At 39.4% G+C, this 27,098-nt stretch overlaps 2 protein-coding genes across 3 annotated transcripts in view; one reads left to right on the top strand and one right to left on the bottom strand.

The window, feature by feature from the left end:
- pkd1a (polycystic kidney disease 1a) overlaps positions 1-6,350 on the top strand; it is a 101,827-nt gene extending 95,477 nt beyond the window's left edge. Inside the window, exons 47-48 of the mRNA XM_082164443.1 lie at positions 1,694-2,014; positions 2,629-6,350. Of these exons, the coding sequence (XP_082020569.1) occupies positions 1,694-2,014; positions 2,629-3,777 (1,470 nt within the window). The 3' untranslated portion in view covers positions 3,778-6,350. The remainder of the gene's footprint in view (positions 1-1,693; positions 2,015-2,628) is intronic.
- Positions 6,351-7,507: 1,157 nt separating this feature from the next.
- The window catches only part of tsc2 (TSC complex subunit 2), a 42,983-nt gene continuing 23,392 nt past the window's right edge, over positions 7,508-27,098 (bottom strand). For both annotated transcript variants that reach the window (XM_082164444.1, XM_082164445.1), the window contains 14 exons: positions 25,808-25,963; positions 25,123-25,235; positions 23,111-23,365; positions 20,540-20,725; positions 18,176-18,318; positions 16,867-17,390; positions 14,007-14,085; positions 11,914-12,000; positions 11,644-11,830; positions 10,314-10,453; positions 10,142-10,220; positions 9,968-10,059; positions 8,779-8,877; positions 7,508-8,679 (listed from right to left, as the gene is read on the bottom strand). In XM_082164444.1, the coding sequence (XP_082020570.1) occupies positions 8,509-8,679; positions 8,779-8,877; positions 9,968-10,059; positions 10,142-10,220; positions 10,314-10,453; positions 11,644-11,830; positions 11,914-12,000; positions 14,007-14,085; positions 16,867-17,390; positions 18,176-18,318; positions 20,540-20,725; positions 23,111-23,365; positions 25,123-25,235; positions 25,808-25,963 (2,311 nt within the window). In that variant the 3' untranslated portion in view covers positions 7,508-8,508. The remainder of the gene's footprint in view (positions 8,680-8,778; positions 8,878-9,967; positions 10,060-10,141; positions 10,221-10,313; positions 10,454-11,643; positions 11,831-11,913; positions 12,001-14,006; positions 14,086-16,866; positions 17,391-18,175; positions 18,319-20,539; positions 20,726-23,110; positions 23,366-25,122; positions 25,236-25,807; positions 25,964-27,098) is intronic.

Raw genomic sequence — 27,098 nt, 5'->3', positions numbered from 1 at the left:
CCCATCAAGCACAGTAGGGAATGTTATGATATCGCTGCCCAAGCCATCACTGATGCTTCACCCCATTTTTCACTCTGGGTAGCAATAGTCTGAGTGTTGAGCTTCTTTGAGGCTTCTCCACATCGTAACTCCCACAGATGTGGGAAGGACAGTGATGGTGGACTCATCAGAGAACGATACAAGCTTCACATTGTCCACAGCCCAAGATTTGACTGTTGGCACCAATGAAACATTTGGCTTTGGCACGAGTGACCAAAGGTTTGGCTATAGCAGCCCGACCATGAATATTGACTCACGACAAAAAGTTTTGGTGGAAACGGGAGAGTCAAGGTGCGCATTTAATACTGCAGTGAGTTGGGCAGCTGTGGTTTTATGTTTTTTGTATACAATCCGGGTTAGTACCTTGTCATCCATTTCAGACAGCTTCCTCTTGCGTCAATAGCAGTTACTCCTGTTGGATGTGGTTCGTCCTTCATGGAGGTATGCCGACATTACCCTGAAAACCGTACCTCTCGAAACACCACAAAGACTTGCTGTCCTGCTCACAGATGAGCCAGTTAATTTTTATTTCAATATAAAAAAACCGCATTGAGTCATGAGTATCCTGATGACCTGCATGCATAACTAAATTTCCTACTAATGCAGAGGAAATGAGTATAATTAAATACATGTATTAGATTCATAAAGGACATGAGTTTATAAAAGCACTCTGAACTTTCTGATTTATCTGAACTAAAGGTTCATGTCTTTGAACTGTGTATATAATTGAGTGTGTGAGGACCTTGATGCTGGCTGAATTACACATTACAAATTTCCTACCGAGGGAGGTCAAACTTGGTATGCTGCAGTGACCTTGACCTTTTGTAAAACCAGCTGCATTGTTATTAGTTGTTTGAGTCAAGCGTCACTATTGCTATTACTCATACAGGGGGCTAGAGATTTGATCAAACACACAAACCGTATGTATTATACAAAAGGGCATAACTTGTTCCACACTATTTGTGCATTTTATGCATTTGGCAGACGCTTTTATCCAAAGCGACTTACATTGCATTTCAAGGTAGACATTTACATTCTTATCAGTTCTTGCTTTCCCTGGGAATCGAACCCATGACCTTGGCGTTGCAAGCACCAACGCTCTACTGTTTGAGCTACAGGAAAGCTTGTGCTTTTACTTTTTTTTAAGCAGGTGCAAAATTCCATATACTTTAAGGGAGAGACAATTAATAGAGACCATAATACTGTATCATAGAGATTTGGGGGTATCACTTTAGAATGCCTTAGCAACCACATAATAGTGACCAAGCAACTGCTTCGCAACACCCTGACAATCACTCAAGAATTGTGGGTTGAGTTATATGTGTTTGTGCATACATTTGCAAATGTGTTTGTGCATGAATCCGAACACACCACCCTTTCCTTCTTCCTGAATTATTAAATCCAAATTCCAAGAAGTTCTTGGCTGTTTACACACAGTAAGTGTGTTGGCACAATGTTGAAGCAGATGTAAGAGGCTGTTAAATTATCTCCCTCACTCACCTAGAATACTTAATGGGTCAGTTATGAACCATCATTGTACATCTTATATCTTTTAAAAGCAGTCTGTTCTGATCAATAAATCTAATTTCTGCTCTTTTGAGTGCCAAAAGTTTAGCAAAATCTTAAAACAATCACTTTCCTTTTTCCCTTCTAGATTTTCCACTCTGTCATGGAGGGCTACGGAACTGTTAGCTCTACTTTCTTGAAGTTACTTGGCTCTAGTGGGCGTGGACTGTTGTCATGGCGACCAGAGAGTGGCTCCTCCCCATGTTCTGCTTCCTGTTTCATCTTCCACATTAGCTTTACTCTACTCAGACTCGTTTTGCTATGGCTTTTGGTCTCGGCATTGCTAAGGAACTATCGTCGGGCCAGGGCGGAACTGTACCGTCCAGCCGTTGACCTACAGGACTATGAGATGGTGGAATTGTTCCTGCGACGCCTCAAAATGTGGATGGGGCTCAGCCGTGCTAAAGAGGTGCGTGTACTTACATAATACCCAAGATTTTGTCTGATGAAAGTTTTTACCAATGTAGCATGTCTGGAATTAGGCCTTGCAAGTATCTGATGTGATTATGAACTCTATGTAGGTTTATAGGATCACAATAGATGATTCTACCTGAGGCACTTGTTTATTTGCCAATCCTTAGTAGCTCATTTAGCCCATAGTCTCTTGATCCCTTCAGTAAAGTTGTAGTACATTTAGTAGATGCTTTTAAGACAAAGCAATTTGCTGAGCAGAGAGATTCCCCCTCAAGCACATTGTTTTGATAAAGCAGTATTGAAGACCTTGTTAACTATGGGTGTGGCATAGTGGCTAAAGCTCATAAATGGTTGCTGGTCAAGCCCTCCAAGGAACAAACCATGAATTGTTACCTTTGTGCTCTTGAGGGCACCTTTCCCCAGGTTTCTCCCAACAGATTGTCCCTAAAAAAAAGTGTACAGTAAGTTGCTTTGGATAATGACTAACTCTTTTTACTGACTTTCTATTATGTCACCAGTCTTCCAGATTGATCCTTCACCCTAGACCTTGAACTTTTAAATGACCACCACACACTTATCTTGACCCTTTATCCCTTTCTTTCCTGATAGTTCCGGCACAAGGTGCGATTTGAAGGTATGGAGCTCCCGCCTTCACGTTCCTCTTCAACAAGTGACTGCAAGTCCTTGTGTCTTCCTCCTCTGGACACTCCAGAGGCTCCCCCAACTCCCGACAGTGTTGATGGAGGATCTGAGGCCTCCTGGCGGCCCACTTCCAGCAGCCCTTGCAGTCTGGCTGAAGCCCCGGGTCTGGGACTAGGCCTTACCTTAGGCCTTGGGGTGATAGTTGGAGGCCAAGGTTGGAAAGAGAGAGCCGAGATGGAGGCAACGCTCCGCAGAATCCTCCCAGCTTTCGATGCTTTGCTTCTTCAGCTGGACCGGGTCACCCATGCCACAGAGGAATTGTATCGAACAGAGTGCCGCCTAGAGAGGCTGTTGAGGAAGAGTAGAGGACGGGGCAGAGGGACACGCCGCCACAGAAGTCTTGAGTCTGCAGGACAGAAGAGACATAGATACAAGGGGGCAGACAGAAACACACAAGTGGCAGAAAGTAGCAAAAGTCCCTCGATAACTGAAATAAGTGCACCTGTGTCTGAGAGAAATCTTCACAAGAGAGACAGAAGGTCAAGGAAATCAGACAAGTTCTCACAAATCACCAGTGGCCTTCCCACAAGCCTCAATAAGGTAGACTCCAGTCCCCACAGGACCGATAGTCTCCAAAAGACTCAAGAAATTCTCAGTACTGTGGTGGTAGATGTCAGCAAGACCGAGAAAGACCCTCGCAAGGTCCCCCTCAAAGCAAGTCCTTCTGAGGAGGGCAGTAGTCCACCCAGAGTCCAAAAAACTGACAAGGCTTCTCGTAAAGTAAAAGGAACCTCCAAGGTTGAACCAAACTTCCAAAGAGACTCTGAGGTTGTTGGCTGTGCCAACAAACCTGCCCCTGCCCCTGCCCCCGTTCCCACTCCAACGTCTACTCCCTCAACTGCTCCGGTTTCTGCCATAACTACCCCAGTGCCGATCCCTCGCTCCCATGAGTGGGTTCCTCCCAGCAACAGCGAAAACCTTCCCTCCAGTGTATTCCGGCACCCTGCACACACTACTACGAATCCCACTCGCAAACGCAAGCACAAACCTCCCCCTCTTAAAAACAAGGTGCACCCCAACACAGACAGACCAATCTCAGGACATCCCAAACCTTGACATTCCAAGGTTCCAACAATCAGTATGCAAGTTAAGGCAGATTTTAGGAATTGAGTCATAAAGCTAAGGGACTCAAGGAATGTTGAAGCTCAAGGGTTACGGCCTTTCATGAGGAAATGAGGACCTGGTGACAGCGGGTTTTGTAACCAGGCCCTCAAGAAGAGCAAATGCAAGACATTTCTCAAACTAAACCAAATAATAGACCACAGCCTTAAGTTCCAACCCACAAGTCTTTCAATTGGTGACACCTTACTAGAAGTCACAAGATGGAAACTAGGTGCAGGTCACCATGGTTTCTGCAATCCTCAAGAAGTTTATTCAATGCAAGTTGCCCTTTTCCTTCCCCTCTCGCAGTGACCTCAAGTCCAACCTCTTGACCCTGGTGGTCAACTGAGTTGAAACCGACAAGAGCACACCTTGTGCTGTCGCAGAAACAAAACAAACTCTTGAAAGAGACAATGAAGGACTACAACAGCACGCCTGTTGATGCAGGATGGCTAAAGCTTGATGGTACTTGTCATACAATGGTTTTAGTTATGTTTAATGAATAGTGTTCTTTTTTTGTGTTGTTGTTGAAGGAAGCTATGTTAAGGTCATGGGTGAATGTATTGCCCATCGATGCAGAATAGGCACAACTTATTCAGAAAGGCTCACACTGACAGACTCGCACACAAACAGACACAAGACACACTTAGATTTGCGGGTACATATTTGATACCATTCCATAAATATAGAGCTTTGAGGTACTTATGCATAATTCATGCTTTTTAATATAGGAAAATAGACGCAAAAACATATCAGAAAATATATAGACTTGTATGATTTCCCCACCTACACTTACACACTCACACTAACATACTTCTGAAGAGGCCATCAGGGTGCTAAACAACTAGTAATCCTCAGGATTTCACATATATTTCTTCTGACATAATTGCATGTCATTACCATTCATAGGTTTTTCAGATGAAATGGACCTGAGGGCGAGTAAGAGAAGATTAAAATAGAAGGAAAATTGAGAGAAGGGAAAGGGTGTCAGAAATGGTCAATTCAAAGGGAGACATAAAAAAATTGGGATATGTTAATAGAAGGACATGAAAAGGTAGATGAAGGGAAATGTTAAGAGCGCAAAAGGTATGTCCCTCGTTCAAGCACAACTCCCAGAATTCTCTGTATGGGGATTTGTTGTCCTAGCAGGTAAAAAATTATGTTCCATGAAGAATTATTATTGTAAGTAGTTTGTTAATTCATGAAAAATCAGCTTATTATATATGGAAGTGTTTGTTGCTGCCTTCTATGATGTTTTGAATCTAATTTAAAAAGCACTTTGTATTGATGTTATAAAATGAATGATTGTGACGGTATCAGTGTGATTTAGTTTGAATGTGTTATGGAAAATGTTTTGCAGAAATAATAAAATAAGCTTGGTACGAACATAAGAGATAGTTACAACAGCATTACTCTCCGTATAATTTTGCCAAAGCTTGCTACTCAAGTAAGAAGAGATAACTTAAAGTTTCTTTTGTACTTAGCACTTTATTTCAATGTCAAGCTTTAGTGCTTTGCCATACTTAACTAGTATGTAATGTTTCTTCACATACAGCTTTCCAGAACTATTCTCGTTGAGTATTATACACAAGCTGCATCAGGATGATAATTACCATTAATATTTTTCATGTATTGGTTTTTATAATGTGTTGATTTTGTGTCTCTTGTGAAGTACTAAAATAATGTTGTTTACCGTAATGACGCTCAGGGACCCTCTTTGTAAAAACTCAAACCAGGATTTTTTTTGTTTGTTTGTTTGTATTGGCTTCAATCAATACATGTATTAAGGTCTCATATAATGAAATTAGAGTAGTTGAGAGTGATTGGATGATGAAGAGATGCTTAAGCATTCAAACAGATCCACTACAGGGAGTTTTGATTCTGTCAAAGGTCACGTCCACTACAGTAACGTCCTTATTCTGGCCATTCCAGATCAAGTTTTGAAAGGTCATGTTTATCTGTACATATTGGTGTGCCCTGATGTAAATATTGTATTAGAGTTTGATTGCATTTTTTTAAATCTCATTTGCCTTAACCGCACTGAGAGGAAATTCTGTTTTGTTTCCATTACACAAAATGGACGTCGGGATGTACACTCATTTCACACAAATGCTTTGCTGCATATTTCATTTCACCTTGTCATTGACCAAAGGAAAAAAAAATACACCAAAAGTATGAAAGCATTGCTTTATAAAAAAGAAATAAACATTTTTAATAGAACTACACACAGCACAAGCGGTCATTTTAAAATATAATGGCTTTTTAGTAGTTCTTTGCAGGACAGTACTGCTGCTGAAATATTTCATACTTTTAGGTGTGTGTCAGAAAAATTTGCCAAAATGCCAAAACCAACTTGCATGCAATAACGTAAAGTCCTACATTTTTTGTATTAAATGCTGAAGGTAATGTGTTGATTGCAGGTTTGCCATTTTGTGTTGTATTGTGCTGTTGTACTTGTAACTTTGTAGCACTTCGCTTTACATGCTTTTGCACTTGACAAAGTCAAATAAAGAGTCTGACAGCTGAGAGTCTCTGGTTCATGTGGGGCTTCAATTCAATATATTGATTTACCTTTAAAGGCTTTTTATTCACTTGTGCAACAGCATAAACATTACATTGCACTTTGAGATCTCTGGGAAATCACAGTTTAAGTCTCCACTCAATGGTATCTTCAATGCTTTTGTTTAGGGCAGGGGTGTCCAAACACGCTCCTGGAGGATCACTGTCCTGCAGAGTTCAGCTCCAGTTTTCCCCAACACACCTGCCTGGAAGTTCATAGTACACATAGTAAGACCTTTATTAGCTGCTTCAGGTGTGTTTAATTGGGGTTGGAGCAAAACAGTGGCCTTGAAGGAGTAGGATTGGATACCCCTGGTTTAGTGTAAAAGTTAAAGGTACACTATGTAACATTTGGACCTCAAGCAGTTAAAATAAAATTGCATGTATTTTGTGGAAGAACATGGTTTTGGTTGTGCTTTGACTCTGCATGACTGTACAGAGGAATATGATTATCCTTCAGCTCATAAAACATTTTAGATTTAGATTGAAAGGATCTCAAGTGGACTAGCTGAAGATGTTACTGTAGCTTTGCCCATTAATAGACACGTACTTCCTCGAGAATAAATTTAAGCACAGAGCTACAATAACCATAATAAAAGGAGCCTTCACAATAAATAATACTTTACATTGAACTCTGTTAGAGATCTACATATGGCAATTTATCTGTATGTTTACCTTTCACCTGTTGACTAATAAAAACAGTGTGGCTTTTACAACATTTCAAATCCCTCAGTTCTTGCCATCTCTGAAAAGCCAAGCTAATGTTGATTCTTGTTTTATTACGAGCTCTATCAGTTTCCTGCAGAAACCATCCCGCAAGAACTAAAATATAAACACTAATAGGCTTACCATAGTGAATCAGGGTGAAACTAAAACACGTTTTAGAAGAAGAATTGATGATGAATTGACTTTGAAAAAAAAAAAAAGGTTGTGTATGTATTCATATTTCTTTCCTTGACATATCCGCTCGATTGTAACGCAGCCTTGAGTTTTAGAAAGGTGCTATAAATTAAAATGATTAACTCACCAATATTTCCCTTAAAAAGTTCATTTCCTACACTGGTATCTATACAGACTAAAGCAACAGTATCAAACATTAGTGAAAGCAGACTCAGAACAGCAGAAGTATTTTTGCACATTTCAGTGTTTTATTTGGTAGCGAAGCGCACACATGTCTGATGTGGTTTACCGTTTTTAGTGTTGTTCTGCAAATCTGCTGTTCTATTAGAAACTCAGATTAGAAATAACCGTCACACACACAAAGAAAATGACAGAAAACAAGCAAACAGCAATAAGGTCACAGTAATCTTCAAGCACACTGGATTCACATCTTCATGTCTTCAGTAACACTTTACAATAATGTTCTACACATTAGTCAGCATGAATAATCCTTACACAGCACTTAATGTACATGTTCATTTCTAAATAGTAAAGTATTTGTAACATTTAAGGTTGATGAGATTACGTGAACCAACAGTGAACTGCATGTGCAAATTAACATTACATGCTTTAAGAATAGTTCATAACATCTAATGTAAAGAACGTTATTGTAAAGTGCTTCCATGTTTTCTATGAAGCTGTCCAGTGGACTTCGTAAAGCTCGCGGTGTAGTTCATGCAGGTTGTTACGTTGGCACTGCTGTGTGGACGGTTATCATAGACATTTCATATACTCAGAGAAAAACAAGAGAAATTGAGTGAGTGAGCACGAGAAACAAACGTGTGGATGAAGATGGGAAGAGACTTCAGGAAAGCGTGTTAACCGTGTGCGCAATTTTGCGATACTGCTAAAAATGGCGTGCGATAATGCCAGTGTGCGTCTTTACATCCATCTTTCAGCAGACGGAGCAGCGTTTGTGAAATTCATTCATACAGTCAGTCAGTCAGTCACAGCGCTGAGTGAGACCAGCTGAACGGATCTCTTCCTGATGGCACAATGGGTTGCTGTAAATGTGATCTTATTAACGCTCCGAGCGCCTGCAGGAAAGGGTTCATTCGTCTGGACTGATGGGAACGCAGCGTCTCGGTTAAAAACACAACTTTATTGGCCATGTTTGCAGAGACAAACTAGGAATTTGACTTGGTCTCATCACCAAGTCTTGGTCTCATCACCATCATGGGTCTCTCGCTAAACAAAGTCTGTGAAATCGTCGACGGTCGACACGAGCCTCTTCCTCTGGCCGGCGTCCGGGTTGGAAGCAGAACCGGAGGGCTGGTGGGCGGGTTTATTCTGCATGGGACCGTGGCTTTGAGTCAGAGAGATCCCGTGAGTGGGACGGGACTGGATTTCCTCCTGAGCCTATTGATGGAGAAAAGCCAAGAGAAATCAATCCCACAATGCATTATTTATGCAATACATATTATATATGCAATTACAGATTATAGTGAGCACTCTAACCCGGGTCCTGATCCTCTTAATGTGTCTCAATCTTGCCAGCCATTTTGAAGCATACGCGTCCGATGGGTTCGCCCTGGACTGGTGCACCAGCGACGCCATCTTTCCAAGACAAAGGAGCAGATAAGAGACTCATTAAAAGGGTATAATGTAATTGTTTATTCTCGAAACCGTAATTATGTTCGTATCTAAGACTGATTAAAGTCAACATGAAACACCTTCCAGATTGTGATATACTTTGCACTGCCCCAGTAGGAACACATTTCAATATCATTTCCCCAAACTGAAGTACTTCTGTCTACTACAGGCTTCTAAAGTTCAATGGTAACCATGGCAACGATAATTTATTAATTCACCCACAAAATAGTCCTTGTCCCGAGTGAAACCCAATTTTGCCGACCATTTTGTGGCATGTTGTGCTAATTGGAGGCAGAGGCAGTGGGCTGAGACTTCCTGCAGTGATTTGTAGGGTCTCGGAGGAAAGCGTTGGTGTGTGAGTCACAACACCGTCTCCACTTATCACAGCAGGTGGGAAGAGTTGTGAGCTCAACTATCCAAGAGGAGAAAAAAAGCTGTGTGCGGCAAACGGTTTTCCATCTTACGGATACGGTCTTTATAGTGGTTTTCATTAAGGAAAACATCATTACTGCACTCGCTCTGCATCATTTGAGCTACACGCATTAATTATACCTGAAATTATGACAATTCGCACCTGACAAAAACAGCTAAATGCATTACATACTAGGGCTGGGTGAAAATATCGATTTCTCAATTTTAATCAATTCTTAAAAGGATAGTTTACCCAAAAACGAAAATTTTGCAATTGCAATTTGCAAATTATACTGAAGTGAAAGTCTGGATACTGAGTGAAGTCCAAGTATCTAGCCTAAAACATACTTGAGTGTAAGAAACATGATAGAGGAGGTTTTTGCTTAAGCATTATGAACCGTTTTGTCAATGCAAAGTGAATGAATTGCATAAAATGATTGGACAGACAGACAGAGGGGTTTTGTTGAGGTGGAAAAACACAACGGCGCAGGTCAAAAACATCCATCGATGTTTACATAGAGCAATATCAGCACAGTTGAGCACAAACACAGAAAAGTGCCACTCTTTATGAAATGTAAAAGACTCGTGAAACACTAGGAAAAGAGAGGAAAAACATTGAGACGAAGGAAGCAAGGAGTCTCACATTGGCGTGCAGCGCCATCTGTCTCACGAGCAGAGGAAGGTTGCGGTCAGAAACGATCTTTGCCACACTGGTGTCCACCAAACCCTCCAGATCTGAGAAAGAACAAGGGGTCACAGGGGTCAGGCTTCCGCTTCACTATACAAATATATCTGAATGAAAGCGGGTTATTTCAACCTTTCCGGCACTGGAGCGTGACCAGGTTGCTCTCGTAGTCCAGTGGCTTTATGAGCACCTCCACAAAGTTGAACTGGCCCTGTCAACATCAACACACATATTTTAAAAACGGTTCAGGTAGAAAGAATGTGGCAAAGACAGGAATGAAATGTAAAGGGACTCCCTCACACACCTTGATGGTGCCCAGTTTGTACTCCTCCCCGGAGTCGTTGTAAACCACCACCACAAAGTCGTTGCCGATGTGGCGTTTCTTGTTGCAGCAGCCCTTGTCGCTCTCTCGGTTCGGCATGAGAGTGGCAATGTGGAAAATGGCTGAAGGGAAGGAAACGACTGCATTAGTCAGACTATCTTTATGAACGCCTCAGATAATCAGCTCAACACACAGTAATGGATCACACACACAAACACTCAGTTCAACACTGACTCAAGTGGATCTGAAGTCTATTCATCATACTTGAGATCGTGAAAGGTTTGCCTGTTTTCTGACTGTTGGGGTTTTTCAAGGACCTCTCTAATAATAATAATAATAATAATAATAAATAGTTATTAATAGTAGATAATAATTACAGTAATAGTGGAATTAGTAAGAAATAATATTTATTAAAATAAGAATTATTAGAATGAATAATTTATTATTATTACTATTATTCTATTTTAATTGTTGCTCAGATTCAACAGTGAGTGAAGAAATACTGACTAAAAATATATTTACCATCCTTAACATCTTGAAAGGTTTGCTATACTTCATTTCTAAGGTCTTTCTAATAATAATGATAATAGTAATTATAATTAAAAATAATAATATATATTATTATTATAGTTATCATATAATATATAAAATTATATAAATTAGAGAGACCTTAGAAATTATTATGATTAATTATAATTACTATTATTATTATTTTAGAAATAAGAAATAATATACAATTATAAATAGAATTAATTATTATTATTAATACGATTATTATTATTATTTGTATTATTATTATTATATGACTATCATTATTATTAATAATATTAGTATATCTTAATAACAGCAAGTAGTAGTAGTGAGAAAGAAAAATAAATAATTATTAATTAGAATGAATAAAATAATTCTATGAATGTAAATGTATTATTATTAAGAACATTTTTATTAGTAGTAAATTATTATTATAATATAATGACTATTGTTTGTATTAATAATAACTTAACAGCCAGTAATACCAGTAATAAGAATTATTAAGTATAATAACTACTACTACTATTATTTTTATATTTAGTAATAAGAAATAATATTAAATAATTGATAATTAGAATTAATAATAACTCTTCTTCTAATTATTTTATTGAGTAAATGATTTTATTATACAATATAATATATATACCAATATAATAGTTCATTTACAAAAAAAAGTAATGATAATTTTTTATTTTTTATTTCTTACTTCTACTAGTACTAGTACTAGTACTAATGATAATAAATAACGTGATGATGATGTGACTGTAACGCACTCTCTCACCCTGCATAATGTCATCATGCCAGCAGTAGGTGAACTCGCCGTCGTCCCCGTACTGGTCCAGTCCGCCCAGGAAGATCTGGTCCGGGTCGCAGTCCTTCAGGTGGATCAGTTTCCCCAGGCCCGTGAGGAACTGTGCGTACCGGTTCGACCCGTACTCGTTGGACAGTATTGACACCTCGTTATTTGCCTGATAATAAACAACCATAAATCATAAAGACTTCCTAAAAACCAATCTCAAACAGCAAATTGGAAAGAGAACGATGAGTGTACCTGGCAAGTTCCCACAAACACCACACCAATCTTGTGCGTGTCGTATGGAGGCATCTGATCCAACACTTTAACGGCACGATCTATCAGCTGTGAACGCCAGACCACACTAGATTAATATGAAGCTCTGCAGCAATCAAGTCAACAAGAGGCCAATGAAAAGTGTTTGGGTCAAACTCACAAAGAAATGGCTCATATTTCACCACATAGAAAATAGATTTAGGAGAAGTATTATTTTTATGGAAAATATTTTATTTTATTATTTTCAAGATAATTAATTTTATTTTCCCTTTAAAAACAGACAGAACGAACGACAAAGACAGACAGAACGAATGACAGAAAAACAGAAAGAACAACAGACAGAACGAACGACTCGGACAGACAGAACGAACGACAGAAAAACAGAAAGAACGACAGACAGAACGAACGACTCGGACAGACAGAACGAACGACAGAAAAACAGAAAGAACGACAGACAGAACGAACGACTCGGACAGACAGAACGAACGACAGAAAAACAAGAGAGAACGACAGACAGAACGAACGACACAGACAGACAGAACGAACGACAGAAAAACAGAAAGAACGACAGACAGAACGAACGACTCGGACAGACATATCGAACGACAGAAAAACAAGAGAGAACGACAGACAGAACGAACGACACAGACAGACAGAATGAACGACAGAAAAACAGAAAGAACAACAGACAGAACGAACGAACGACTCGGACAGACAGAACGAACGTCAGAAAAACAAGAGAGAACGACAGACAGAACGAACGACACAGACAGACAGAACGAACGACAGAAAAACAGAAAGAACAACAGACAGAACGAACGACACAGACAGACAGAACGAACGTCAGAAAAACAAGAGAGAACGACAGACAGAACGAACGACACAGACAGACAGAACGAACGACAGAAAAACAGAAAGAACAACAGACAGAACGAACGACACAGACAGACAGAATGAACGACAGAAAAACAGAAAGAACAACAGACAGAACGAACGAACGAACGACTCGGACAGACAGAACGAACGTCAGAAAAACAAAGAACAACAGACAGAACGAACGAACGACTAGGACAGACAGAACGAACGACAGAAAAACAGAAAGAACAACAGACAGAACGACAGAAAAACAGAAAGAACAACAGACAGAACGAACGAACGACTCGGACAGACAGAACGAACGATAGAAAAACAGAAAGAACAACAGACAGAACGAACGAACGACACGGACAGACAGAACGAATGTCAGAAAAACAGAAAGAACAACAGACAGAACGAACGAACGACTAGGACAGACAGAACGAACGACAGAAAAACAGAAAGAACAACAGACAGAACGACAGAAAAACAGAAAGAACAACAGACAGAACGAACGAACGACTCGGACAGACAGAACGAACGATAGAAAAACAGAAAGAACAACAGACAGAACGAACGAACGACTCGGACAGACAGAACGAACGATAGAAAAACAGAAAGAACAACAGACAGAACGAACGAACGACTCGGACAGACAGAACGAACGTCAGAAAAACGAGAGAACGACAGACAGAACGAACGACACAGACAGACAGAATGAACGACAGAAAAACAGAACGAACGTCAGAAAAACAGAGAGAACGACAGACAGAACGAATGACAGACAGACAGACAGACAGAATGAACGAACAAATGAAGACAGCACGAACGACAGAGAACGAACGAACGACAGAAAAACAATGAACGACAGACCGACCGAATGACAGACAGACAGAATGAACGACAGACAGACAGAATGAACGACAGACAGACAGAATGAACGACAGACAGACAGAATGAACGAACGAACGACAGACAAAACGAACAACAGACAAACTGAATGAATGAATGAAAAAACGACAGACAATGAACGAACGGCAGACAGAAAATGAACAACAGAGAACGAACGAATACAGACAGACATAGTACTTTTTTGTAATTTCTATGATATATAAATAATATCTTATTTCTCTCTTTTGATTTGCGCTGAAATATGACATTCAAGTTTTCATGAGATTCCTCCAATTGTAAAAGATGTAGGAGAGAGAGCATCACCTGACCTGAGTTTTGGGCAGCAGGAGGGGTTTGTTGGACTCGTTGCCGAAGAAGGGAGAGTGATAGAGCTGAAGGAAGACGAAACTGGAGACAGAAAGAAGAGGATCAAGGTCAGATCAGATCTACTGAACCTCCTCTCCAACACGAGCGCTAAACACTGAACTCAACACCTCTCCTCTGCCTACACACTCCTCACCTCATCACACGGGAAACAGATCCAAGCTAAAGGTGAAGAAGTTTCAGGGAGCAGGACAAGTGTCCTGAAACACTCTCCACACCTCAGGAGAACCATTAAACACGGCTCAGAGACTATTTATTATTAGCCAGCTGTTCAAAATATTCATATATGTAACTATATACAAATATAGTTGTATATATGTTATTCTAGCCAACTGTTTATATATACACATGAATACATCTATCCATCCATCCAATCCTATTATCCATCCATCCATCTAGGCTATCTATCTATCTATCTAGGCTATCTATCTAGCTATCTATCTATCTAGGCTATCTATCTATCTATCTATCTATCTATCTATCTATCTATCTATCTATCTATCTATCTATCTATCTATCTATCTATCTATCTCATCCATCCATCCATCCATCCATTCATCCATCCAGGCTATTTATCTATCTAGGCTAACTATCTATCTATCTATCTAGGCTATCTATCTATCTAGGCTATCTATCTATCTATCTATCCATCCACCCATCATCAATCCATCAATCCATCCATCCATCCATCCATCCATTATCCATCCACCCATCATCAATCCATCCATCCATCTATCTATCCATCATCTATCCACCATCCATCTATCTATCCATCATCTATCCACCATCCATCCACCATCCATCTATGTATCCATCATCTATCCACCATCCATCTATCTATCCATCATCTATCCATCCACCCATCATCAATCCATCCATCCATCCATCCATCCATCCATCCATCCATCCATCCATCCATCTATCCATCCATCTATTATCCAGCCACCCATCATCAATCCATCCATCCATCTATGTATCCATCATCTATCCACCATCCATCTATCTATCCACCATCCACCATCCATCCATCTTTCTGACTAGAAAAAAATCAAATCATGATAAATCAGACATCACTGGCTCTCATGTAACTCATACAATCCTCATTAACAGGTACAGCGAGAGGGGACATTTTTAATTAATATTTGTTACATTTCTGTTAAATAATGTTTGAATATATGTTTAGTTTTAGTCGGTTTCTCACACAAAGTTATTGCATGACTTCAGACCATTTCACATCCGCTTTTATTGCATGGAAAACAGGAAGTTCAAAACTCTTTCCATGGAAGAAACTTCTCCTTTTATGCCTCTTTCTTATCATCATCCACACAGGAAAGGTATTTTGAGTAGCGGGGACCTTGAGTCCTTATTGGGAGGTAATTGTAGCTTTATATCGAACATGTTAAAATCATTTTAAAAGGGACTGTAAACAGTTTCAAGAAAGACAACAGCTCTTAGTGTTTGAGTGAATCCCATCACAAGAGACCAATACGAGACCATGATGGAGGGGAAAGTGTTTATGGGAAACTCACTATGTTTCCTGTCTATATATATATATAAAAGACAGAAAGCCTATCGATCCCCGACTCTGGCAGCACTGAACGCCACAAAGATGGATGGTAGTAATTTCAAGTAATTCTAATTCTAAAAGGCAACAATTTGAAAGCGCTCAACTCAAAAAGCGCCTCACTTCTCAAGTGAGCGAAGAAGGCAGGATGATTTAATGTCAACGGGACGACGGATGATGACAGTAATGAGAAAGAATGAAGCTTCCCAGCCATATCATTACTCTCCATATGATGCCTTGCTTTTCCTGGAAATTGAAGCACTCTGTGAGGTGAGATCAAACGGATGCAGTTCAAAAGACATTACAGGTGCGTTAACGTTTGCTGAACGTAATCACGACTTAATGTAGACGACACTTATCCATCCATTACACAACTAAGCCACGGACTTGACGTCCGCCATCATGGATTATTGATAGGTTTAAATTGCGGGATAGTCTTTTTAAACAGAAATCAACACACCATTGTGCAGGAGACAAACTGTCCCTCCATTAAGTGCAAGTGTTTATAATGCACATCTTAATGTAAAACATCTGCAAAAAATGAGACAACCCAAAAAAAATTACAAAAAAGAGAGGTAATGTAATTTTTCTTCTTCTGCTCATCAAGGCTGCATTTATGTGATCAAAAATACAGTAAAAACTCTAATATTGTGACAGTTTACGTGTGATTACATGAAGAAACTAAAAACCAGAAGAACTGCGGAACTTCTATTAACTAATTCAAATCAATATATGGTGTAACGCCCCTGTGTGTTTAAAACGGCTTTTGTCCAGGTACACTTGCGCATAGCTTTGCAGGAAAGTTTCTTCAAGCATCTCGGAGACGTTCCTGCAGTTCTTCTGGATTTAGTCGGTCTCAGTTTTTTCTGTTTCTTCATGTAATCACAGACAGACTCGATGATGGTGAGATCAGATCATACCGGCTGTTGTCAGACTCCTTGTGCATACACAAATCTCACTGGATTATTACAATTAATGGCAAAAACAATGTTTGGAAATGTAAACTGATATTTCCTACTGACACGCTACATCAAAAGATATAAATAACTGACTTAAAACAACAAAAAAACATTTGGGGGGGGATATTAACATGCCTAAGACTTTTGCACAGTACTGTATATATACACACACACACACACACACACACAGTATATATAACTGATATAGATATTGTATTGATATATCAATTATAAGTCCCTAATACATTTAAGATACGATTTCATTTAACGATATCAGTTTACCTGGGACTGAGTCCTGAGCTCTTCTCTGCATTGGATGGCCCTCCTCGGTTGTGGTACGAGTCCCGGTCCATCTTCCTCTCCCTGCGGGACGAGGGTGCGGACACTGAAATGGTGTGTCCGCGGGGTCTGTGTCCGGTGGGAGACTGGGGTCCCGGCTGGGCCGTGGGGAACTCCAGCCTCATCCGGGACGTGGACGATGAAGAGACGGAGACACTGGTGCTGGTGCTGGACGGGCCGGCGGACCCAGCGCTCTCCCCCGGGGCCTCTCTCTCCGGGCCCGGGGCCGGGGCCGTCTGGATCCTGGAGCACAGCACATCTCCACCCGGGGCGCTCTGGGCTTTGCTCATCGCCTCGGGGAGAGTCTGCAGCTCCGGCGACGAGCTGGACTGTTTCAGGGGTGTGGGGGAGAAGGTGAGGTCAGGGTCATGTGGTCCGGGGCTCAGCGCGGGCTGGTCGATGGGGATCCCGCCCTCACTCACCTCCTCCAGCGTTGACTTATCCTCCTGACTAGACGTCGAGGAGGACTTGAGATTACAGAAATTACACCAATCAGTCTTTGGTTTATAAACGTCAATAAAGTAAAATTACTGGCTGATATATTAGTCTATTACTACCAGTGCCGCGGAGAAACTACACAGTGACACTTGACTATATTAGCTGAAAATAAATATCTATATAATAAATGTTATTATTAATATTACTATTACCAATTATTCAAAGTACTTATATATTCTATTTAAATTTATATGCATTATTTACACTTATATTAAATATAACTATTAACTCCCTCTCTGTCATATATGTATATATTAATGGGAAAAAAAGTATGTCACTATAAATTACATAAAACTGTGTGTGTGTGTGTGTGTATATATATATAAATACACAGCTAATATTGTGATTATTAAAATATAATTATATGAATATCAATAATGTGAATATATATATATATATATATATATATATATATATATATGCAGTTTTTATGTAATATATAGTTATATATTTATGTAATATAGTTATATAATTGACATTTATTTTTCATATATATATACACATACAGTATATATAACAACTCTAATATTGTGATTATTGAAATATATAATTATATGAATATTGATAATATTATTATATTGTGAATAAAATAGTGAATATTAATATTGTGATTTTTTTATTATTGTAGTCTGATAATGATTTAATGCCTAAATGATGGTGATTATTATTGTATTTATTAAAAAATAACAACAATAAAATAATGATCATTTAATAATAATAATAATAAATGAATATTATAGTATATGTCTTCTACCCGGCTCAGCATGCCAGCTGGTGTCGCACTGGTGCTCATGAAGATCGGTTCAGAAGGAATGGCCTCGAACTCTTCCTCCTCCTTCGACTCCACCGGTGACACGTCCGTTCTGCTCTGCACTCCTTCTTCCAACACAACAGAATCTGCGGGACGGCAGGACAGTACGTGCACAATCAACACCATGGCGTCACAGCAAACTGTGCTAGATCCACGAGCAGAGGAGCGTCTACGATTAGTCTAGAACTCTCCTAAAGTCACTCTAATACATGCACAGCCACCTGAAGATCAAACCTGCTCAAACACACTCTGATCACACACACACACACAAGCTGATCGATCTGGACACGTATAGCAGGATCAGTATGTGATTCGACACTGAAAGGCTTTACAAAACATGCTGCTTTCAGACACCCAATGAGAAGAGAAATGAGAGTTAAAGAGTGTCATCTGTATGCTAATGTTCCTCTAAAAGCTTACAAAAGCAGATTTACACTTTTAACAGTCTCTCTCTTCCAGGAAAATAAATCCAAAATAATGATGACATCATGTTGCACTCATCGGTGTATCTACTCTAAATGTTTATTCAATAATGTGCTTATACCTTTAAATTAAAATATCACTTCAGTCCGACTAGTAATAGTATGGCTGGGTGTTGTACTGTAGATAAAATTATTTACTGTAATAAAAATATTTATTAGATTAGATTAGACAAGTAAGTAATAAAATGTATGTCTTATTAGCCATCAAGATCTTTTAAATACCAATGCATTGAGAGTAATTCAATTAATTAATTAATTGCAATATCTATTCAATTCAATTGACTGACAGCCCTAATATGAAGGTAAATGCACGTACATACAATTATTTATTGATATAATACATGAACATTCTTGTACTTTAAAAAATGAAATTGTCACAACAGGCCAACTAAAAGCTAAAAGTTGATTAAAGCATCTGCCAAAATCTGAAAAATTATTTTTTTCTTACACATTCATGTTCATTTTTAACCTAAAATATTGATGTTGGATAAAAAAAAAAAATCACATAAAAGTGAAATGTCAGTTATTCTTGATCTATATAGAATGGCTGTCAAAACCTTTCTTTCTTTCCACATGGTCCGTCTCTCACAGGAACACTTTTATGCGAGTCCAATTCAAATCACACGCATAAAGGGAATGCATTACCAGATGACAGAAACTAGGCAGCTTTAGAAGAGAAAGATGCTTTTCAGGTCAAATTCACGGATGAAAGAAAAAGAGCAAAGGGAAGAGAAAAGAGCTCCAGGAAAAGAGGACATAAAACATTTTTTTTTTAGGAATCATCCCATCACTAGTTCTCGGGTTGTATGGCGATTGGTTGAGTTCACCTTTGATTAGTCGGGTTGTTCTGGTCTGTTGAGTGTTAATAAAGAGCCACATAAACACACACTAGATATATATATATATACCTGCCCAGGAAATACTCCTGTGAAACCTGCCGGGTGTATCAGGGGAGCAGAGAGAGCTGAGAGCGCCCACTGCAGCGACAAACCCCGCGCACACACACACACACACACACAGATAGACAGACAGAAACCAACAGGGCAACCCATCAACATCGCATGGACCCAGATGACAGAACTAAACAACAGTCAAAGAGTCTCAGGCTGAGAGAGTGGCAAAACAGCATGATCTGTAAAGAGGTCTGGATGACAAACGCTTTCTCATTATGGTTATTTTGTTACTGAGAGGAAAGCGCACAGCACATATTTACATGTTCATCATCGCTCTCAGCAGCGTAGACGGCGTCAGGATGTTCGCTAACAGTGCATCACTGCAAATGTATTTCCAACTTCATTTTACTTCTAAGCAAAGAACAAACAAGAACTTCACCGTGATCATATCAGGGCCTTGAATCACGTTCAGTCTCCTGTGCGTTACGTGACTGATTTGGCCGTCCGAGGCTAATGGAGTGCGAAGAGTTCACTTAAAGGCCACTGATGTCACTACTAACAGGGCTTTCTGAATTCTCCATATAGCCCTTTTAAACAGCACAATTATTGAGGTTCTCTCAAATAACTGAATAACCAAGCTTAGACGATTACTCAATAACCACGACAGGCCAAAGAGAAACAAAAAATCATGGATGATGATGTTTCTGTTGTATATTGCACATTTTCTCAAATGTTATTGGGAATGTGCAAACAGGACATATTCAGTGCACAGTACACATGCTATATAAATAGTGTATAATAGTAGGCTATTCTAACACAGCTTATCATACTTTCTTAAAACACTGGAGCACCTGATATCTCAGCTAGCTCTTTGAGCTCATTTCAGCTGTGTATAAACATCAGAGATCAGACGCTGGAGTCGTGCGGCTCACCGGTGTTGGATCGCTGGATGGGACAGGGCCTCCCCTGCGGGGGGGCAACAGGGGCCTCGCTCCGGGGCTCCTTCACCCCGTCCATGGCCATCAGCACGCTGGACAGCTCCTGCAGCGGCAGGTTCCCCAGCTCAGAGGAGAAGGGGCTCGGGGGGTTCTCCAGACACATCAGCCAGCTGGTGTTACCTGAGCAGAGACAGCAAATGAGAGCAGATTTACAGAATCAAACAACAAATAACTTTAAATGTCTGCATTAATGCAATAAGGTACGAGAGGCTGTCCTGTCTCGTGAATAAGTCACGGCTGAAGGGCTCAGAGATTTGTTTTATTAAAGCCAAAAAATATGTATCAATGCAACTTTCATGAAGTAAAATCACTAAAAGATTTTCTTCCACTGGAAAAAAAAATAGTCCCTGACCGTGAACGGCAACAGAAGTAACATTTCATATTTTATTAACATATATTATATGGCGACAAAGACTGTCTTTATGAGTGAATCAGTCAGTACTAGTCACCCAGTAACTCTCTCCTATTGCGGTCTTTGATTTTGAAATTAGCTGATTATCAATAAAATGCAGCTCATATCTATTGCTTTCGATGATGAAAACTCCATTAAATCTGCATATAGCGCGGGATTTGGAGATCGGATTTATATCCGTTTTGCGAAAACCCATTTATGTGACCAAGTGTAAATGGAATAATTTTGATAAATCAGACAGCTATCCGATCAGAAAAAAATCATGATAAATCATGATAGATCAAAATCACTTCCAATCATGAAGTGACAAGGTGTTAACAGGCACAGACTGATCGGTCCTTTACATGCAATCTGCAAGCAATCACATCATTACCGCAAGGCACAAGCTGATTGGCCTCTGCTGATCCTGAAGCTAATGAGATTTAAATAGTCTGGTTCAGTGTTTTCTGTAAGCTAGTCCTGCTGCGAGCCATCAGAGCTCCTCTGAACCCCTCCACCTCCCCAGCTCCACCTGCCTAGATCTGCTACTGGATTCATGTATGTGTATTGATGCAGCAGCAGCATATCTTACACACTCAAAGCAGCGTGTCTGTGGATCTAATGGCAGTAGCAAGTCCAAACCACCAAGACCAAATACATGCCATTTTCATTAACATACCAAAACGACTTTGAGAGTTGTGATGATTGAATTTGAAATAGTGCATGGTTATGGCCAGCAATTTTTTTAATTCACCTGCCTTTGCTGTGACAACAAGTTTATTTAGCACCCTGAACACACACAACATACAGGTACAGAGCGGACACAAATCCATCAGAGCATGAGCGAGTGCAGTCTGTCTTCAACCTGAGAGGAGTTCATAAACCAGCGCACACAAACACACATTACGGAGGAGGATTAAGACCTCCAGCTGTCTGTTCACACCTTCAGCTATGCCGATTTATCCATTTAACCAACATCTGCATCAGCATCTGCCCACTCTACATGACACATCCACAAAACTCAATTACACACAGACACTAATGAAATATTCTGGCGAGTTTATTTCCTCGAGGAACTAGAGCCATTTGGATCTTTATTTATACAGAGAGAGAGAGAGAGAGAGAGAGTGAGAGTGTGTAGTTAAATTAACATTTATATATGAATTAATAAATACTTTATTTGATTTTATTTTAGCTTAATTTTAACCAACTACTTTATTTAATATTACTTATGAAAGAAAAATCAAGAAGAAAGAAGTCAAATGAAATATTAGCCGCATATTGCATATTTTTTACATATTTTTTTAAAACAATTATAATTATTTAATATTTTATATAAATTTACAAACTTAAATATATTTACATTTATAATATTTATAAATATATATTATAAATATATAATATATAAACTTAAAAAAAATTAGATTTTTTTAAATATTTTTATAATTTACATCATTAATTACTTGATCTAATACAACTAGTTTATTTGCACTAGTATATTTCTATAACTACAATTCAATTTCTCACTAAACTAAACTAAACACTGACAGAGAGCGAAAGTGAGATTACACTGAAGCTAAAACGCACAAAAGCTGTTCAGACTGCAGCAAGAGCCCTATAAAGCAGGCATGAGAAAGAAAGAGACAAAAAAAGTGACGGACAAAGAGAGAAAGGAATAAAACCACAATAGCAACGCACTGAAATCCTCAGGATTCTTACTGAAGAAGCATCACGCCATGTGTTATTCTTCAAGAAGCAAAGCGTTCAAGGACACGTCTCAATTAATACAGAAATATAACTTCTGCGAAATGCTCCCGGGCTATTCTTCATTTAGAGGCAGGCGGAGGAGAGCAGCATGAGGAAAATCAGGCCCGTGGGCACGGCAGGTGTGAGTCAAACTATTATGAAACTATCAAAATGGCATGACAACCCCTGCGGGCCGCATGTGCGCTCATGCGCCGCTGAAACGCCCTTGGAAAGCAGTTATTATGATTTAATTTTAATGCTGTACACAAATGTGTCATAACAGATGGAGTGGGTGATAATTACGGCCCGGGCCAAGGTTACGGGGCAAAGCACGCACTCGTTATTTCCAGCGTCTGTGGTAGTGGTACCTGAGGGTCTGCGGATGAAGATCTCTGCCCAGCCCTGCGTCAGCATGGGCACAAACTCCGCCAGGCAGGACTTGTCTCTGAACGGGGGCGAGGAGTGGGAGGTAGAGGGAGGCGGGTGGTCCTCGATTCCCCTCTGGGACCCCAGCACGTCCAGCGGGGGGCCGGGCGGAGGCAACGGGCCGCTGTACTCGCCCTCGGGAGACGCCACCAGGGGACTCAGACTCTGAGCTGGACCGGCCCGTAGAGCGTGACCACCTGGAGAGAGGAGTGATAGAATGAGCGCTTCAATAATAAATGCCAATCTACTGTATACTAATAATACTGGTATACACACTAGACACTACTGCTACTAGTATACAAAATAAGATATATTTATCTGTCTGTCTGTCTATCTATCTATCTATCTATCTATCTGTCTATCTGTCTATCTGTCTGTCTATCTATCTAACTATCTATCTGTCTGTCTGTCTGTCTGTCTGTCTGTCTATCTATCTATCTATCTATCTATCTGTCTGTCTGTCTGTCTGTCTGTCTATCTATCTATCTGTCTATCTGTCTGTCTGTCTGTCTGTCTGTCTGTCTGTCTGTCTGTCTGTCTATCTATCTATCTATCTATCTATCTGTCTGTCTGTCTGTCTGTCTGTCTGTCTGTCTGTCTGTCTATCTATCTATCTATCTATCTATCTATCTGTCTGTCTGTCTGTCTGTCTATCTATCTGTCTGTCTGTCTGTCTGTCTGTCTATCTATCTATCTATCTATCTATCTATCTATCTGTCTGTCTGTCTGTCTGTCTGTCTGTCTGTCTGTCTGTCTATCTGTCTGTCTGTCTGTCTGTCTATCTATCTATCTAACTAACTAACTAACTAACTACCTATCTATCTGGCTTTTAAAACTACTAAACTAAAACTTAAAATGATTACAAACTGAAATCCTTCAAACTTCAAACTTTTAAAACTACTTCAAACTTTCTGGCTAGGTAGCCTGGCTAACGTCAGACCAAGTCTCATTGAGACGTGGTCTGGGAACCACGTTCATTTTCTCGTATTTGAGGCGTGGTTTACGAATGCCCAGAGCCGTTTATTGGGCGCTACGAATGTCTATCAAATGCGCCTGTACGTACCTCATAGCCAATCGTTTCAATTATACCAGATGACGTATGTAGAGCGACAGAAATTTGACGTGGAAGAAGACGAAATAAACTTGCGTTCTAAACTACTTAGAACATTATCTAAGGCTGCATCAAAAGGTAACTTCGCGTCTGATGCCATGTTGGATCCATAGATATAAACAAACTGCTTCGGTGTGTCGCATAGACGTCGTCATCGTCTTGCTGCTCTCTCCCCGTTCTGTGATTGGATCCCTTTTTGAGGGGAAAATCTGGTCCATGGTGTCCAGGCTGCCTAGCAGCGTGAATAAAATCGCGCTGCGCTCAAGGCAGCATGGGGAAACCCAGGCTACTGGCTAGGCACAAGCCAACTTAAAATTTGTCTGCAAACTTTTTTATCTTTACATGATGACATGATTTAGGGTTTTGGGTGAACTATCCCTTTAAAGTTTTAGTAATTTTGTTGTGTTTTTGTCTCTTTTAAAAAATATATATAACAACGCTGGAAATAAATGCTAAGCACGGGTGAGTAAATGATGACAGAAACTTTTTGAGTGAACTATCCCTTTAAGAAAGTAAATAGGGTTGTAAAAGTCATTATTGGCTCATCTTAATGTCGTTCCAAACCTGTATGGCTTGCTCTGTTCTGTGGAACGTAAAAGAAAATGTTTTGAAGAATGTTGGAAACCAAACAGCTTCAGTTCCATTATACTTGGCTAAGGAACTACTAATGGTTTAATATGGAAGGTAAGACAGTAAAGGTACAGTAGCAAACAAACTATTTAACTTCATGGGTCAGAATGTGGAAAATGATCATGACAACTCTTTGGAGCAAGAAAACCTTAAAGCATAAGGGATATGGCCCATTAAATTGGATGCGGGTGCAGAGGATGTGAACATTGGCACCTGATATGGAGCGGACTCGTGTGCGAGTGGTGGTGTTGATCTGCTGGCCGGACTGTGACTCTAGTATAGCCGGAGCCTCTTTCGTCTGCCGCGTGTGAAGTGACGGGTCCGACCTGCAGAACATTCATATATGGATACGTTTTTATATTTTCCACTCACATTCCCATCTTTAGATTCTCTCCTACGAGACTCAGACCAGTAAACACTGTCATATGAGGCTATTGCTTTTCCTGTGTTGAAACATCTTGTGTCAAACAAGGTCTTTTGTGTTTAACTCTTTCCCCGCCATTGACGGAAATTTCCGGCTTATACGGTAGGGGGCGCTATTACACATCTTCTGAAAGAGAACTGAATCTTCTGATCAAAACATGTGCAAAGAAGAAGCAAAAAACGAGCGATCCAATATGTAATCATATGCATGTGTTAAATAACGCGAACATCAACATTAAACAGAATATAAATCAAAACTGCCTAATGTTACTGAATGAAATGTTTCCCCAGGACGAGCTACAGGATTCGGGGATTGTTCGGGGATTCGATCAACTCCATCAGTGTTTTGATCATCGTTCTGAATCTGATCTGGATGTAATCTTTGAGAAAAACATGATTTTCTCAGTTTTTTGCTCAAAATTTGACTTCATACAACAAAATATTCTGGGGGCCATGAAAATTGTGTAGAAATAACCTGGTCATTTCTCCTCCTCCGGGTCTCTCTGCCATGTCCAGACCGAGAAGAGCTTGGGTTCGTGAGCCGCCACTGGTTGTTATAGTGACTAACTTATTCCCAACCAGCCAAGTCATACTGGGTCCACCGGATAACAGGAACTCGGCAATGGGAGACCTGAGAGAGAGAGAGAGAGAGAGTTTATGAAGTCCATTACTCATCTTTATTTAGCATCACACGCGGCCACAAGACACTGGAGATGCTCTTGTGAGAAAAACACATTCATCTATGACAAGAGTTTGCTGTTCTCACGCTAAAAGTAGATGCTACACTTTCCAAAACAACCGTCCGAATGAGGATATCGGTTGATTTGAATATTCACATAGAGAGCAAAACAACTTTTGTAAGACTGACTGAGAAATAGGTTTGCTCTGGAACAAAAGGTGGATCAATGCAGCGTTCAGCCGGTCTGCTTCAGCCCAGATGAAAAATTAATTCTATTTGAAGGTCTGCAAATAGAAAGCGCACAAAAGGATGAAGGTCAAGCAATTACGGCTCTGCCTAAAAGTGTGTAAACTAGCCTAAAACAAAAGAAGAAGAAAAGGCAGAGACAGCAGCAGCTCTGTGTGCGTCTTCAATGCATTCATTTAGCAGACACTTTGTTTCAAAGCGAGTTACAAATGAATGAAATTACAATTCCTTTAGTTTAAAGTCAGACGGTAAAATAGGTTTTGGTGCATTGATGCATGAGCTAAAAGATTATACCTGAGTAATTGGCCAGTGAGATTCTCTTGCCATACAAACATGAATACTGACTTGTAGAAATAAACATTTAAATCTTATTGTTTCAGTTTGAAGTAGTTGTTTTTAATATTTTTAACATATATTTTAAACAAATGTACACAATAATTCATTATTTAAGTTTAAGGTAGGTAAATATTTCTCCTTTTATTTTATTTTATTTTAAACAATAAAAATGAACAACTACTAAATGTGTCAGTTTAAAGTGGAGCAATTATTATTAATAATATTATTATTATGCATTACATTTAAAAAAAATTGAAAATAAACTAGAAAATTAACAGTTAATCAGTTTCAATTTAGGGAAATAGGAAATTAATTAGGGAAATTATTATTATTCATTTATTTTAAAAAATATCCTTTTTTTAAACCTGATGAAATAAAATGTACAATTAGATAATAGTTACTTAATTTAATGTGTTAATTTAGTGCATTTTTTATTACTATATATTATTATTTAAAATATATATATTTTTTTTAATAATATCATTAATATAATATAATATAATAT

The sequence above is a fragment of the Leuciscus leuciscus genome, assembly GCF_965113295.1.
Source record: "Leuciscus leuciscus genome assembly, chromosome: 3".
Taxonomy (NCBI): Eukaryota; Metazoa; Chordata; class Actinopteri; order Cypriniformes; family Leuciscidae; genus Leuciscus; species Leuciscus leuciscus.
The sequence above is the reverse complement of the archived record's forward strand: the minus strand, read 5'-3'. Positions and strand labels throughout refer to the sequence as shown.